Source organism: Eumetopias jubatus, unplaced genomic scaffold (assembly GCF_037043125.1).
Source record: "Eumetopias jubatus isolate StellerSeaLion01/CBP00866 unplaced genomic scaffold, mEumJub1_p1.0 scaffold_5, whole genome shotgun sequence".
NCBI classification, from domain to species: Eukaryota; Metazoa; Chordata; class Mammalia; order Carnivora; family Otariidae; genus Eumetopias; species Eumetopias jubatus.
The window spans coordinates 31,717,584-31,733,957 of record NW_028274811.1 but is presented as its reverse complement, the minus strand read 5'-3'; the positions used below and the strand labels follow the sequence as shown (position 1 = coordinate 31,733,957).

Here is a 16,374-nt window from a genome sequence, read left to right as displayed (position 1 = left end):
CTTCTAATGCTTGTCTATTATAATCCCTTAAAGGACAACATAATGGAAGGATCTGCAGGTATGTAGCATTAAAAGCAAAATTGTGGCAGCAAATATACCATAATAATGATACTGATAATCCCTAAACCGTGAGACTTTGAGTTACTTATTTTTCTTTAAAATTTTCTGTTTTCTAAAATAGAAATTCCATAATTAACACATATTAATTTTACACTGAGATGGCAGGGAGTGCAAATGCAGCAAAATATCACTTTGATGCTTCAATTCTGTGCCAACGAGCTGGCCTCATCATCTGTCACCTGACAGGTGGTCTGGCTGATGGACCAAGTGAGCCAGTTGGCCCTTCCTTCTTCATTCCTCTTTCTAATGCTATACACTCAGTGGAAAAGGGAGCATTCCCATAAGAAGAATGACTCTAGTCAAAGATACACAAGTACCACTCCTCTCTCCTAGAACCTCCTTTCATCTAGCAACATCCACTGGGTGCCTACTATGCATCATGTCTGGGAAAGAGTTAAGAAAAAGCCACTGGCCATAAGTGAGGAGGAAGACACCGAGGCCAAGCCTCACCATCCTGAAGTAGTGGCTTCTAGAAATCATACCTTCATCATGGGCACCCTCCCCGATGGGGATCCCAACATACACCATCACATTAACTGCATCAGACACATCTAAATGAAGGTTCGTTGTGCCAACTCTTCTATCTTCCGCAGTTATCAAGCCTGAGGGAAAAGGAGGATATGCAGGGTGAAAGGGCAATACTGTGAAAAATCCACAAAGACCCTATAAGTGCAAACATACTTGAAGATGTTCTTAAATGGGTAACAGTGAAAGAGCGAAGTCTGTTTAATTAAGAAATCATTCTCCTCATCTCCTTTCTAGTGTTTTAAGATTGATTTCTAGCTTGGCTGACACTATCATTAGATTTGGCCATTGAACTGATTCACACCCCCCCCCCCCAACAATCTCTCCTTTAAAAGCAAAATGGATATGGGCATTGCTGACATTCAACAGAAGCTTGGCTTTCATAGTAATTTATGGCCTTACTATGACTCCACAAAGAGCACGATGGGTAGCATGGTACTCAGACTTCTTCACTGTTATTTTATCAACTCTCTTAAAAACTAAGAATCAGGGGCTCCTGGGTGGCTCAGTCGTTAAGCGTCTGCCTTCGGCTCAGGTCATGATCCCAGGGTCCTGGGATCAAGCCCCGCATCGTGCTCCCTGGTCGGCGGGAAGCCTGCTTCTCCCTCTCCCACTCCCCCTGCTTGTGTTCCCTCTCTCGCTGTGTGTCTCTCTGTCAAATAAATAAATCAAATCTTAAAAAAAAAACAAAAACTAAGAATCGTGTCCTCTTGCACAGAATATTTGAGAGGAAGCTTTCAAATTATTGGAGATACACAAGTTATAGATGTGACACAAATCAATACGACAAAAGCAAGCACATTCAAAACCATCCTGGGGTGCCTGGCTGGCTCAGCTGGTAGTGCATGCGACTCTTGATCTCAGGGTTTTAAGGTTAGTCCCATGTTGGGTGTAAAGATTACCTAAAAGTAAAAAAAATCTTTAAAAAAACAAACAATAAATAAAATCTGAAAAAAAAAGAAAGAAAGAAAAGAAGAGAAAAGAAAAGAAAAAGGGGTGCCTGGATGTCTCAGTCGGTTAAGTGTCTGCCTTCGGCTCAGGTCATGATCCCAGGGTCCTGGGATTGAGCCCCACACTGGGCTCCCTGCTCAGTGGGGAGCCTGTTTCTCCCTCTCTTCCCCACTTGTGCTCTCTCTTGCTATCTCTGTCTTTCTCTCTCCCAAATAAATAAAATCTTAAAAATAAATAAATAAAGGGGCGCCTGGGTGGAGGCTCAGATGGTTAAGCGCCTGCCTTCAGCTCAGGTCATGATCCCAGGGTCTTGGGACTGAGTCCACGTCGGGTTCCCTGCTCAGCGGGGAGTTTGCTTCTCCCTCTCCCTCTGCCTCCTTCCCCCGCCAATCATGCTCTGTCTCTGTCTCTCTCAAATAAATAAAATCTTAAAACAAATAAACAAACAGAGGCACCTAGGTGGTACAGTCAGTTAAGTGTCCAACTCTTGGTTTCAGCTCAGGTCATAATCTCAGGGTTGTGAGATCCAGCCCGGGTTGGGTTCCGTGCTCAGCACGGAGTCTGCCTGAGATTCTCTCTCCTTCCCTCTCCCTCTACACCTCCCCCTGCTCATACTCTCTCTAAAATCAATCTTCAAAATAAACAAACTAATTAAAACACACACACACACAAAACAAAGGGGCGCCTGGTTGGCTTAGTCAGTTAAGCAACTGACTCTTGATTTCGGCTCAGGTCATGATCTCAGGGTCATGAAATCAAGCCCTGCAAAGGACTCCATGCTGGGCATGGAACTTGCTTAAAATCCTCTCTCCCTCTCCGTGTGCCCCTCCCCCTCTAAAACAAAACAAAACAAAACAAAACAAACAAAACTCCAAACCATCCTGGACACTGTTAACTTCTCTAGCAACTGTCACTTTGCCCTCCATTATCTCTACAAATGACCCTGACTAAATATCTCCCTCTATAGGTGAAGTGGGGAATGGTAGCATCCAAAAAGGGCAATTTGGGCTTCTCCCTCATACCGTAGGCATTATACATCTTGGGGCCCAGATCGGGCCTTACAAAGTAGCTGGGTAGCCTAGAAGCCAGATTGAGCCTGCCATCTCGTTTGGTATATTCTGGCAAGGGAAGGTTCTCCATCAGATCTTCAAACCTATAAAAGATCAGGAAAGATGACTTAGCTTGTTACAGGGGAAAAAAGCAAAGAGGCAAAGTCCCCTTTTCTATAATTACTGTGAGATGCTCCAGCAAGGCAGAAGTGTCTCAAGATGACCCACTGTAGTTCACTAACCTTGTTGGCATCATGTCCCGAAAATCTTCCCCAGGAGGCCAGTCCTTGAGTTTAAGCACCATTGGCTGCCCATCTTCTGATCTTAATCGCTCTGGAAGATAGAAAGCACTCCCATAATCTGCTAGTTTGGCTCCTGCCTGATTTTTCAGTAACCAAAAGTTTAGGAGACTAACTTCTTATTTTCAGACTTGTAACCTGTCATAACAGACTAGGTGTGCTTTGTTTTCCTCACCCACTGCTTTAGTACATGCTATATTTTTCCATCTCACAGGAATTCCAGCCCCATTCCTCAGTGAAAGTGCTCCACATAACCCATGGGAGCATGTGTATTCTGGGAGTCATGTTATTGCCATGAGAGCTACCTGGTTGGCACCAAGACAGAACATGTGTTCCAATCCCTACCCTCCATGTGCCAAGAAGATTTAATTTCAGCCCAGGGGCAGTGCTGGGTGTATAGATGCTCAGTCTGCCAGTATCAAAGACACTTACTGCATATGATCTCGAAGCCATCCCAGAAATCCCGAACTTTCACATCGGAAATTATAGCACAGTTCCTGCAGTTCACCAAGTCCACATCCTGGTCTCCAAATTCCTGGCTAAAGGCTTCTGGCTTCCAGAGTTCAGACTTGAGCTTTTTATGTACCCCTGAAACCAGCACTGGCTGTGGAAACAAAAATATCCTGATCAGAACCATTTAGGAATACTTTTAGCTCAGGGCTAAGGGACAGAAAGGAGGTTTCCTGGGGACAACCTCCTCTTCTTCATGATGATTTACTGTTCTTTCCCAGTTTCAGAATCTAAAGATTTGAACATGGCAGTTGCAGGAAATGGAAACTACTTCTACTCCATCATTATTCTTGATTCTCACCCTGGGAGGCATGCCACAGAAATCACTTCTGTTGCTCTGGCATCTACCACTATTTTGGGGTGAGAGAACAAAAAGCTGACAAATGCACCTTTGAGAATACTTCCTCGCATCTAGAATGAAAAACTATCCAGACAATTCCATAACCTCCCCCTTTCTCAAGCACCTGCTAAAGCATAAAAATTAGCAAGTGTTATCACACTATCATTCAAATTTGTGTGGCCTTGAAATATTTACCTAGAAAAGTACCATTCACTTCCACCCACCTTCGCCTTACCCCCATGTCACACTTAAGGATTTTCCTCTAAAGGTGTCATTAATGGCAGATCACCACTTCACAGACATTTCAATTGCCCTTTAAAGAACACAGAGCTACACGCTATATAGAAATATAAGAATTATATAGAAATAGAAGGAACCACGATATATGTTTAGGAATCTTCTGATTTTTTTTAAACCCAAGAAAAACTGAAGTAGGAAGGCTGTCTAAAATGAACTTACTATGTCTTAATCTCCCTGGCAAAAAGTCTCCCAGACAGAAACGAAACTCTCCTGGCAGCTGTGGTGGATAAGCAACCAGCCAGCCCAGGTAACTGCTTATTCTTACTTACCTGGCCTTGCTTCCAACACTCCCGGAAGATCTTCCAATTGTTTTTGTTGCTGGGGTCATGAAGACACAGAAGTCTGCCATCACAGAGCCAGGAGTGAGAGGTATGGGGGTCCAGCACATTTAACCCCATCACCATCTCCTTCACTTCCTTTTGGGTATCAGTCAAGTTACAGGCCCGCTTTGCAGCATCTGAGGTTTTCTTATTTTCTACCACTGAGGCAATGATGTGGTCAAGGAAGTTGGGTAGGCTGGCCTTGTTCTTCACTCCCTGCCACACACAATTCCATCGGGTAAGTCTGACTGAGGCACCATGAGAAGGGCATTCACAAAACTGCCTCCCAGCTGTCTTCACAAGAAGGAGTTCTGATTTACCTCATTAAGTTTCATTAAAAGTTACTGAAACTGCTTTTGTAACTGAAGGGCGGGGTCTGTTAAGTCAAGATCTTAAATCTTCCTAACCTTCATATTGTGCTTCACGTTTATAAAAGAAAGGTACGGAAAGATCCCCTCTGCCTCAGGAGACTGGAGACCTAAGAAATATCTTTGGCATCGGATTTGCATGGAGACCACAGGGATCACAGAATACTGTGTAGTACTGAGTAGAAACGATCATTGAAGGTTATAAATTTTTTTTTTCCTCACCACCATGCCCAAGGGATACAATACCTCAATTAAGTAATAAAGAGACTTATCAAGGCAGTGCCTTTTCAACCAGGGAGTATACCCCAATAAAGGGGCAAACCAAAGTATCCAACTGGAAATGTATATTCTGAAAGAAGTCTCCTAATCCCAATTCTTCCCCTGCTTCTCACACAAGTGAGAATCTCTCACATGTTTCAGGTGATGGGAAGGCTCAGGCTCAGAAATCAAAATGACATCTGTAATGTAGGAACTGAGAGTGCTTTTGTAAACATGACTATTCCTATGCCTGAAATATCACTAATCATTATTTGTACAAAGTACATGTAATCATGTAACTTCCTGGGAAAAGTAAAAAAGGAAAAGGAGAACTGACAGAGCATGTACAAATAAAACAGAGCCAAAAGTAATTTTTTAAGTCACCAATGCAAAAGAGAAACAAATAATCCACATTGTAGAGGGCTCAACCACCCACAGCTCATCGAATTTCAGCCGTTAATCATAAAAAAGAATTTGACAAGCATGTTCATGTACTCGCTTGAAATGATCTCGAAGATAATACAAACTGAAAGCAGAAAAGCAAGGTGTGGAACACGTGTATAAAAGGAGGGGGAAGAAACTGTATATGTGTGTGTATATATACACACACACTGTAAGCCCCTGAAACGATGACTGACCTCCAGAAAGGAAAACAGGTAGCTGGGAGAGGACGATGGGAAGGAGACTTCTCACTCTATCATTTAAATTTTGTATCTTGTGAATTCCTTCATTCAGTAAATGCTTAACAAACACCTACTATGTATCAAACTGTGGCACTAGTGATTCACAAATGAATAAAAGTAAAAAAATCCTTTAAGGAGAGGTATAACAGAAAAAATATCAAACATGGTAATGAATGCTAGGGAAAAAATATGAAGTGCCAGGAAGAGAGTTATGGAGGAGAATGAGAATGTGATGGACTTTAAAAAGGGTGATTTAAGAAGAAGGCTTACAGGATGTGACATTTCAGGAGGGAGGAGACGAAACTGATGATGAAGCAAGCCTGTGGTTACATGAGAAAGTTCGTTCCAGGTGGAAGAAAAGGACAAGTGCAAAGGCTCTGAAGAGGGAGGCTGCCTGGCCCGTTCAGAGAACGAGAAGGTGGGGGTGGCCAGAGCAGCACGCACAAGGAGAGTGGTAGCTGAAGCCAGGGAAGAGCGGGGAAGATGCACGGATAGGGCTGGAGCCTTCCGGTCCACTGAAAGGACTCTGTTTACACTATGAGAGAAATAGGAAGCCCTCGAAGGGCTTTAGGCAGAGCTGCCCTAAATCACAGCAATGAGATCACTTATATTTTAAAAGACTCACTAGCTGCTGTGCTGACAACATACAGAGTGGAGAAGGGAAGAAATAAAGGGACCTCTAAGGAGTTTACTACAAACACGCAGGAAAAGGGAGGATGTTGGCTCAGACCAGATGGGAAGTGGTGGAGCTGATGAGAAATGGGTGGACTCTGAATCCATTTTAAAGATCAAACTGAGGATGTGCTGGCAGATTAGACATGACATGTGAGAGACGACTCCAAGATTTCTGGCCAAGCAATGGGAAAAATGCAGATGTCCATGACCAAGAGAGGAAACTAAAGGAGAAGCAGGCTTATGGGCAGAAGATGAGGCAGGAATGTGGTCTTACATGTGTTAGGTTTGAGGTGTCTATTAGATATCCAAGAGAAGGGGGCATGGATGTACCGCCTGGGTTAAAAAAGAAAATTAATGCCCATTATTGTCAAGAAAATAGTGATTTCTGCTGACTGAAAATTACAATGTCTCAATTTCTACTGACTTCTTAACACAGCACAAAAAGTTCACGATTTAAAAGGATCCCAAACATTCCCCAAACTCAATGTAAAGAAAGATCTTGTCAGCTGGACAGACAACATAGAGAATACAAGTCACCCATATACACTCTAACCCAGTTACCAGATCTCTGATGGCTCTTCACTGGAAAAGGCTAGAGTTGTAGAAAGGACACTTACTGCTGAGGATGTAGAGAAGACCGGGGGGAAGGGTATGCCTGTGTCCAAGGGGGTCTGAGGAAGCTTTCCGGGCCCGGAGTGAAGGAGGTCTCGAAGGCTAGAGCCTTCGGTTTTGTTGTTGGAGGCAGTGGGACCCAGTAACAGACTGTTAAAAAGCTTTGGAGTCAACGGAGAGACTTTTGCAGTGGAGTTGAACGAGTCCAGCCCAAAGGGTGAATGAGACTCTTTACTGAGCACCGACCTCAGGGACCCTGCTTCTGTAAGGACATAACCGGGAATAGCATTAGGCATGATAAGGAACATCCAGCAGGCAAGTGACTCCTAAATATTAGCCAAGTGGGAAGAAGGAGAGACTTTCCCCTCCCTGCCCCCCAAGCTACATACGGTTTGTCTGGGTCAAGCCTGACCAGGTAGGACTATAGTAGGATCATGGCCAAGAAGAAGCTCTCCTACTTCTTCCTTCCTTTCCCTGATCTGGATTTCAAACTCCCTCTTGTTCCCATCCATCTTTCATCTCCCTCATTTGCTAAGACAGTGTTTCTGCAATGGGGTCTCCAGAACACTTGTACTGGAATCACCTAGAGTGATCACTAGAAATGGAGAATCTTGTTCGTACTCTAAGAGACTGTCATTTAATAGTTCTGGTGGGGCACACGAATCTGCATTTGTAACAATCCCCCAGGTGACTCTCTGTGCCTACTGAAAATCAACCCTGGCTGCATAATAGAACCACTTGGAAGCTTATTAAAAATCTACTGATTCTGATTAAAGAGGTCTGGGGTAGAGCCCAGGCATGTGCCTTTTAAAAAAAGCTCCACTTCTAGAAAGAAAATGAAAGAGATTTCCTCATTTCATGTGATTAGCAAGAGAAAGCAAGCAGCATGTTTCATAAATGTGGATGGTAATGTGTGAGTGTGAAGAATCTCAGAATAACTCGAGTGTTCCACCCACAGACAGGGCAGAGGCTTGTGTTTACCTCACCTTTTGTTTCCTCTTTAGCCTTCTGAGTCGCCAAGTCTGCCAACCAGTGCAGGGCCGAAGAGGGGGGAGCGGTGTCAGGGCAAGGCGGCCTGATGGCTTTTAGCTCACTATTGCTATTTGAAGCTGAACTCTCTGCTTTCAGAGCCTCATCAGATCTGACGTCAGTGCTGTCGGCTCTCGGAACATGGTCGGTCTCTGATGTTACTGCTGCAGGTCCTCCTCCGCCTGAGAAGGTGCTTTCACTTCCAGAAGAGGCACTAGGGTTTATGCTAGGAAGCTAAAGCACAGAAGGCCAACACAGTTAGAGTGCTATCCTTGCATAGGAAAAAAAAACACATAGTAAGGGCTGCTGACACTGAAAAAGTCTAGGAAAACAACATGAAATTGTCCCATAAACTGCTATTTCGTTCATTCATTCATTCACCATATATTTAAGGAGTCCTACAATGTCACAGAAACTATGCTTGGTTCTGTGGAAAGAATAATGAACGTAACAATAAATAATACAATGTATTTTAAAATGTTATTAAACTATATTTATGTAGCATGCCTGAGGCTTAATTTCTGCAATGGCAAACAGGTGATTAGAATGTGACCTCATAAAGCTGTTCTGAGGATTAAATGAGATAGTATATGCCAAGAGCTCAGTAGAGTGTTTGGCACACATAAATTCTCCATAAATGTCTATTGTTCTATTACTGAATTTTCCAGATGATTTGCTCTAATATGTCGAGTCTACTGAAAATATACCTTGAGATTCATCAGCCTTAATTCCCGTGCCTCCTACTAACCATGTGTTAGTTGTGTTCTTGGAAAGCCCTCCAAATATAAGCAGGTAGGGGTGTGTGCGTGTGCGTGTGCATGTGTGTTTTTAAAACAGCCTCTTGTTCAAAACAGTTACCATCGAACCAGAATGACCTCCACCTCTGACAGAGCAATGAGCAAACCACTGCCTCTCTGGAGGCCTGGCATTTTTTTCAGGGTAGAATGATCCCAGCTCAGCAGGCCAATCTTCATTATTTCTGTCCTCAGTACCTAACATGACAAGGACAGGGACCATGCACACAGATAGGACTGCCTTCCTAGTAACATTTTCCATACTTCTCAGCTATACAAGGACGCTGAAGTATAAATCTTGACAAGATGCAGAGAATTTCTTTGTGCTATTTATCAACCCAGCCTGAACTGGTTTTAAAGATGAATGAAGAGAAACTCATACCAGGCAGAGGGAATTCAAGTCCCTTGAGTAACTTTTTTGGGGCTCCCTCTAGAAACACTCTCCATCCCCTAATTCCTCAGGTATCCTACAGTAACCTAGGACAACACAGGTGAAAATGGGGCATTTCCTGGTACTAAGAAGCAAAATTTCTCTCACTTATACCCACACATACCACTTTACCTGTGACATCCCATTGGTGACAGCAGGTCTCAATACAGATTTGTTCTGCCGACTAATACAAGGGCAGTTTGCTTTTATTCCCCACTTGCCCCGGGCAGCATGTACCATGTCTCCAATATTGTAAAGAGCTGGAAGAAAGACAGCAACAACAAAAGCCTCAGAATGTTTCATGTGCCAGGCATTGTGCTAAGGATCTCATTCACATTATCTTCCTCAACCCTTACCACATTTCAATGAGATAGTAGCTTTTACCCTCAAATTTTTTTGAAAAATATTTTATTATTATTTTTTAATTAAAAAAATTTTTTTTAATCACTTTATTTATTTGACAGAGAGGGAGAACGCACAAGCAGGGGGAGTGGGAGAAGCAGGCTCCCTGCTGAGCAGAGGCTTGATCCCAGGACCCTGGGATCATGACCTGAGCCAAAGGTAGACACTTAACCGACTGAGCCACCTGGGCACTCCTAAATTTATTTTTTAAGTAGGCTCCACATCCAGACCTCAAGACCCTGAGATTAAGAGTCACATGTTTTACTGACTGAACCAGCCAGGAACCCCTGAAGATTGTATTTTTTAAGTAATCACTACACCTAATATAGGGCTCAAACTCACAACCCCAAGATCAAGAGTTGCACACTGCACCGACGGAGCCAGCCAGGCGCCCCATACTCTCAGTTTTTGATGATGAAACTGATACTCAGAGAAGTTTACGTCATTTGCTCAAGCACACATAGTTGGTAAATGGGAATACTAATAGTTTAACTGAGGTATACCTAGCCTTGAAGTTCTGTGCACTCTTAACCACTAAGCTACACTCCCTCTTCTAGTAAACATTAACAAGGTGACCTGCAGGAGAAACTCTAGGGGTAGATTCCTCAATGTTCGAGAGCATGTAAACATTTTGAATTCTATACTTGAGATCTATATGCTTTAAGTTATACCTAACAAAAAAGAAAAGAAAACGTGGGGAAAAAAACAGACCAATGTAAATAAACTTAATGTGAACATTTATAATCAGTGCTTAGATCAGTAGGGAGCAGGCATCCTATCAGTGCACTGAGGGAACCCTTTTGCTTGGAAGCACTGGGGTATAAGGATCCAAAGAGTGCTCCTGCCACAGCAGAGGAGAATATAGATAGAAGACTGACCATCTTGAATGTGTATGTGTTATTGGAAGTGTGGAAGCTGGAAACAGACTTTTTGGAGGAACCACTGAACTAAGCTGGGACTGTGACATAAACAGGACCATTCATTGCTACTGTTAAGCTGCCTTCTTCATGGATTCAAGAGGTCTGATTAGCTTCAGCTGGATTTTTACAAACCTAAAATCAAAAGTCTTTCTGGAAACATGTGGGACTTTCTCTATTCTGATCCTGCCAACCACAGGAATGTAAAATGTTATGTAGAAAAGCAACCAACTTCTCTAACCAGAAAGATGAGGCAAAATGTGTGCACTGGCTGCATAAAATCTAACCGATATCTAACAATTCAAACTGTAAGAAAAACCTGGGGAGGCGTAACAAAAATCAGGCCAAGATAAACCATTTCACCAGATTTTATGGTGTGTGAATTATAACTCAATTAAATGAAAAACACTTTTTTCCCCACCAAAATTTTTTATTTTTAATATTTTAAAAAATGTTTATTTAAGTAATCTCTACACCCAATGTAGGGCTTAAACTCACAACCCCGAAATCAAGAGCCACCATTCCTCCGACTGAGCCAGCCAGGAGCCCCCTTTCACCAAATTTAAAAAAGAACTCCCTTAACCTGTGCCAGGGATGATCTGTGTGGGCATGAGATTCTCTGGTTCATGAGACTGTCCCTTTGCACACTTCAACCAGGAGAAAACCTCTTCATCACCCATCTCTTCTGTCTCTGAAACAGAAATGAAATGACTTCATTTACTTTATGAGGGTCACAAAATGTATCCTTCTTAGTGAGTCAGAGTTTCAGATCCTAAAGGCCAATTTTCTCATGGGCCAGAGAAGATAACATCTAACTTTTAAAAAATCTGGTTGTTTTATTGTTATTTATTGTATATACATACAAAAAATTTAACAATTTAAAGTGTGCACTTCAATGAATTTTGACAAATGTATACAATTGTATAAACACTACCACCATCATGATATAGAACATTTCCATCTCCCTTCTTGACGTTCCCTCAAGTCCTCTGCTTGTGGTCAAAAGCCTTTTCTTAACCTCTGGCCACCACTGATCAACTTTCTAATACTAACGTTTTGCTTTTTCTAGAATTTCATATAACTGGAAGCATACAGTATATAGTCATTTGTGTTGGGTTTCTTTCAGATAGCATGATTTGAGATTTATACATATTGTTCACGTATCAGTAATTCATTCCTTTTTATGGCTGAGTACTATTCCATGGTATGGATATACTTAAAAAAAAAAACACAACAAAACCCCCTCATTCACCAGCTGGTGAACAGTTGGATTGTTTCCAATTTTGGGCTATTATGAATAAAGTTGCTATAAACATCCAAGGACAATCTTTTGTGTGGACACGCTTTCATTTCTCTCATAAATACCTAGAAGTGGGAGATGCTGGGTCAAAGTGATGGTACCAATTTGCATTCCTATCAGCAATTTTAAGAGTTCTAGTTCCTCCACATCCTTGGCAACACTTGGTACAGTCAGTTTCTAAAATTCTAGCCTTCCAAGTGGATATTAGGGATTTTTCATTATGGTTTTAATTTTCCATTGATCTTCTTTGATAAAGTATCTGTTCAAATCTTTTGCTCACTTAAAAATTGGGTTGTCTTCTTATTGAGTTACAAGAGGTCTTTACAGTGGATTCAAGTCCTTTAACAAATATGGGAGGCTTGCCTTTTTATTTGAGACTGTTTTTGAAGAGCAAAAACTTTCAGATTTGATAGTATTTTTTCTTTTGCTTTTTGTGTCCTATCTAAAAAATACTTATCCAACCCAAGGACACAAAGATCTTCTCTTTTTTCCTTTTAGAGGTTTTTAGAGTTTTAGCTTTTATGTTTAGGCCTATGATTTACTTAAGAGTTAACTTTTAATATACGGCGTGAGTAAAAATTAGGTTTGAGTAAGAATACACAATTATTCCAGTACCATTTGTTGAAAGATCTTTTCCCCACTGAATTATTGTGGCACCTTTGTCAACTAATCAGTTGCTTATATATGTGTGTATTATCTCTGTTCTACTGTATTACCACAGTGCCTTGATTCCTGTAGCTTTATAATAACTCTTAAAATGAAGTAGTTCAAATCTTCCAACTGCCTTCTTTTTCAAAATTGTTTTGATTATTCTAGTCCTTTGAATTTCATATAAATTTTAGAACCAGCTTGTCAATTTCTACAAAAAGGTCTACTGGGATTTTGATTTGAATTACATGTAATAGATTAATTTGGAAGAAGTAACATCTTAGTACACAGTCTTCTTTCCATGAATATGGCACATCTCTGCATTTATTTAGTCTTTTTTCATTTTTCTCAGCAATATGTTGCAGTTCTCAGTGTATGCGTTTTTTGCATTTTGACTAAATTTATCCCCACACAATTCATGTTTTTTTGATGCTACCATAAATGATACTGATTTAAAAATTCAAATTACTCATTGACACCATATAGAAATAGAACTGATTTTGTTGTGTTGAGTTTGTCCTGCAATCTTGCTAAACTCATATTTTAGTTCTTGTAGCTTTTTTGTAGATTTCTTGGGATTTTCTTTTTTTTCTTTGAGGTCCCCCCCACCCAATAATCTCTACATCTGGGGTGCCTGGCTGGCTCAGTCGGTAGAACACGTGACTCTTGAAGTTGACTCAGGTTGTGAGTGTAAGCCCCACAGCGGGTGTAGAGATTACCTAAAAATAAAATATTAAAACAAAAAAAAAAGACTACAAAGTTAAAAAAAGAACAAATCTCTACACCCAACACGGGGCATGAACCCATGACCCCGAGATCAAGAGTAACACCCTCTTCTGACTCGGCCAGCCAAGGCACTCTACTTGGTATTCTCTATATAGATGATCATGTCACCAGGAAATTAAAAAACATTTTACTTCATTCCAGTCTATGTGCCTTTTGTTGGGGGGAGGGGTATGCTTTTATTTCTTCATGTGGACTAGCAACGCCAGCTCTGTGCTGAATAGAAGTTATGAAAAGTAGATACCTTGCTTCACTCCTGATCTCAGGGAGAAAAATTCAGTCTTTTGCATTCTGTAAGATGTTCCCACCTATATCTATCTAGGTTCAGTGTTTTTCAACCTTTATTTCTTTATCACTCCCTCGAAGACCTTTTTAGACTTTTTTTTTTGTAATTGTGCTACCCACCCCAAGAAAACTGAATACAAGATACACTGTGTATGTTTATCTGTCCCATTTTTTGCTACATTTTCCTCTGTCTTCTGAATTAACTGCTTTTATGATTTGATTTTGTCTCTACTTCTGGCTTATTTAGCTATATATACCTTCGTTATTGTTTGCTCTAGGGTTTGAAGTATCTGTAACTTAGCGGTCTATCTTCAAATATCATACCACTCTTCACACACAGTGTGAGACCCTTATGAAACTATTCCTCCATTTCCCTCCCTTTCTTTTGGCTGTTAACTACGTATTTTAATTTTGCATATATAATCAACCATTACATTGCTACTTTTCCTTTAAATAGCTATCTTTTAAAAAGATTAAAAATAAGAAAGTCTTTTATATGTACTCACATATTTATCACATAGGAAGTTTTTCATTCCTTCGTATAAATCCGAATTCCCTTACTGTATCAATTGTTTTCCCTGAATAAAACTACCTTTGAGTGTGAATCTGCTGGCGATGATCTCTATCAGCTTTTCTTGGACCGAAAAACTATTTCACTCTCATTTTTGAACGATATTTTCAGTAGGTATGAATTTCAGGTTAAAAGGTTTGTTTTTAGCACTTGCAGATGTTCCACTGTCTTCGGGTGAACAGGGTTTCTGACAAGTTGGCTGTCATTCTTATCTTTGTTACTTTGTATATAATGTGTTGTGGGTTTTTTTCCCTCCTGTGATTTTCAGATTTTCTCTTTATCACTGCTTTTCAGTAAGGTGGATTATGATGTGCTTTGGGTGGTTTTCTTAATGCTTCTTCTGTTTGAGGATTGTTGGATTTGTGGTTTTATAGCTCTTTCATCAAATTTGGAAAATTTATGGCTCTATTTGTTAAGATATTTTTTGCATCTGCCCTCCCACTGTTTCTCTTTCTGGAACTCCCAACAATTGTATGTTTGGTAGACTGCCTGATATTTCCTATACTTCAACAAGGCACTCTTCAATTTATAAAAGTTTAAGTCTTTCTTCTGTGCTCAGTGTTGGTTTTCTACTGTTATGCCTAACTTCGTAGCTTCTTCTGCAGTGTCTCATTTGCTATTATCCCACCTAGTACAATTTTTTTTGAGATATTTTTCATCCCTTTATGATTCACTTGGGTCTCTTATGTATTTTGTTTCTCTACTCATCATGTTCATGTCTCCCTTTATGTCTTTCAATATATTTATATCATTTATAATAGCGGCTTGAAGGTCCTTTTACAGTAATTCTATCATCACTGTCATTTCTGCATTTGTTTCTATTGATGGTTTCTTTTCCCCAGATTATTGGTCATACTGTCCTGCTTTTTTACATATCTGATTATGCTTTTATTTAAAAATTTTTTATTACTGAGGCGCCTGGGTGGCTCAGTTGGTTAAGCGACTGCCTTCAGCTCAGGTCATGATCCTGGAGTCCCAGGATCGAGTCCCGCATCGGGCTCCCTGCTCAGCGGGGAGTCTGCTTCTCCCTCTGACCCTCCACCCCTCATGTCTCTCTCTCTCTCATTCTCTCTCTCAAATAAATAAATAAAAATCTTAAAAAAATAAAATAAAAATTTTTTATTACTGAAATATAGTTGACATATAGTTGATATACCAAAGCAGTTTCAGGTTTACATCATAGTGATTTGACGGTTCTATACATTACTTAATGCTCACCATGATAAATGTAGTTGCCATCTGTCACCATACAGTGTTATTACAACATTAATTACTATATTGCCTGTGCCATACTTTTCATCCCTGTGCCTTATTTATTTTATCACTGGAACTCTGTACCTCTTAACCCCTCTCACCTATTTTGCTCACTTCCCACTGCTTCCCCTCAGGCAATCACTGGTCTGTTCTCTGCATTTATTTATGAGTTTACTTATTTGTTCATATTAGTTATTTTTATTTTTTTGATTATTTTTTAGAGAGAGCAAGAGCGTGCGAGGGGGTGGGGGGAGGGGCAAAGAGAGAGGGAGAGAGAATCTTTTTTTTTTCTTAAAGATTTTATTTATTTGACAGAGAGAGACATGGTGAGAGAGGGAACACAAGGAGGGGGAGTGGGAGAGGGAAAAGGAGGCTTCCGGCAGAGCAGGGAGCCTGATGCAGGGCTCGACCCCAGAACCGTTGGGATCATGGCCTGAGCCTAAGGCAGATGCTTAATGACTGAGCCACCCAGGCGCCTGAGAGGGAGAGAATCTTAAGCAGGCTCCAAGCCCAGCGTAGAGCCTGACGTGGGGCACAATCTCATGATCCTGATATATGACCTGAGCTGAAATCAAGAGTTGGACGCTTAACTGACTGAACCACCCAGGCACCCTTTTATTATTTTTTAATTAAAAAAATTTTTTTCTTGGGGCGCCTGGGTGGCTCAGTTGTTAGGCCTCTGCCTTCAGCTCAGGTCGTGGTCTCAGGGTCCTGGGGTCGGGCCCTGCATCAGGCTCCCTGCTCAGTGGGAGGCCTGCTTCTCCCTCTCTCACTCCCCCTGCTTGTGTTCCCTCTCTCGCTGTGTCTCTGTCAAATAAATAAATAAAATCTTAAAAAAAAATTTTTTTTTCTTAGTCTCTGTGCCCAATGTGGGGCTTGAACTCAGGTCCCCAAGATCAAGACTCGCATGGTCTACTGATTGAGCCAGCCAGGTGCCCCTGTTTTGTTTTT

At 41.1% G+C, this 16,374-nt stretch overlaps 1 protein-coding gene across 2 annotated transcripts in view; it reads right to left on the bottom strand.

Annotated features, from left to right (window-relative positions):
- The window catches only part of KDM3B (lysine demethylase 3B), a 65,555-nt gene that overhangs the window by 5,779 nt on the left and 43,402 nt on the right, over nucleotides 1–16,374 (bottom strand). For both annotated transcript variants that reach the window (XM_028103488.2, XM_028103489.2), the window contains 9 exons: nucleotides 11,166–11,273; nucleotides 9,396–9,523; nucleotides 7,997–8,273; nucleotides 7,016–7,272; nucleotides 4,364–4,630; nucleotides 3,377–3,548; nucleotides 2,888–2,978; nucleotides 2,619–2,749; nucleotides 603–722 (listed from right to left, as the gene is read on the bottom strand). In XM_028103488.2, coding sequence (XP_027959289.2) covers nucleotides 603–722; nucleotides 2,619–2,749; nucleotides 2,888–2,978; nucleotides 3,377–3,548; nucleotides 4,364–4,630; nucleotides 7,016–7,272; nucleotides 7,997–8,273; nucleotides 9,396–9,523; nucleotides 11,166–11,273 — 1,551 coding nt within the window. The remainder of the gene's footprint in view (nucleotides 1–602; nucleotides 723–2,618; nucleotides 2,750–2,887; nucleotides 2,979–3,376; nucleotides 3,549–4,363; nucleotides 4,631–7,015; nucleotides 7,273–7,996; nucleotides 8,274–9,395; nucleotides 9,524–11,165; nucleotides 11,274–16,374) is intronic.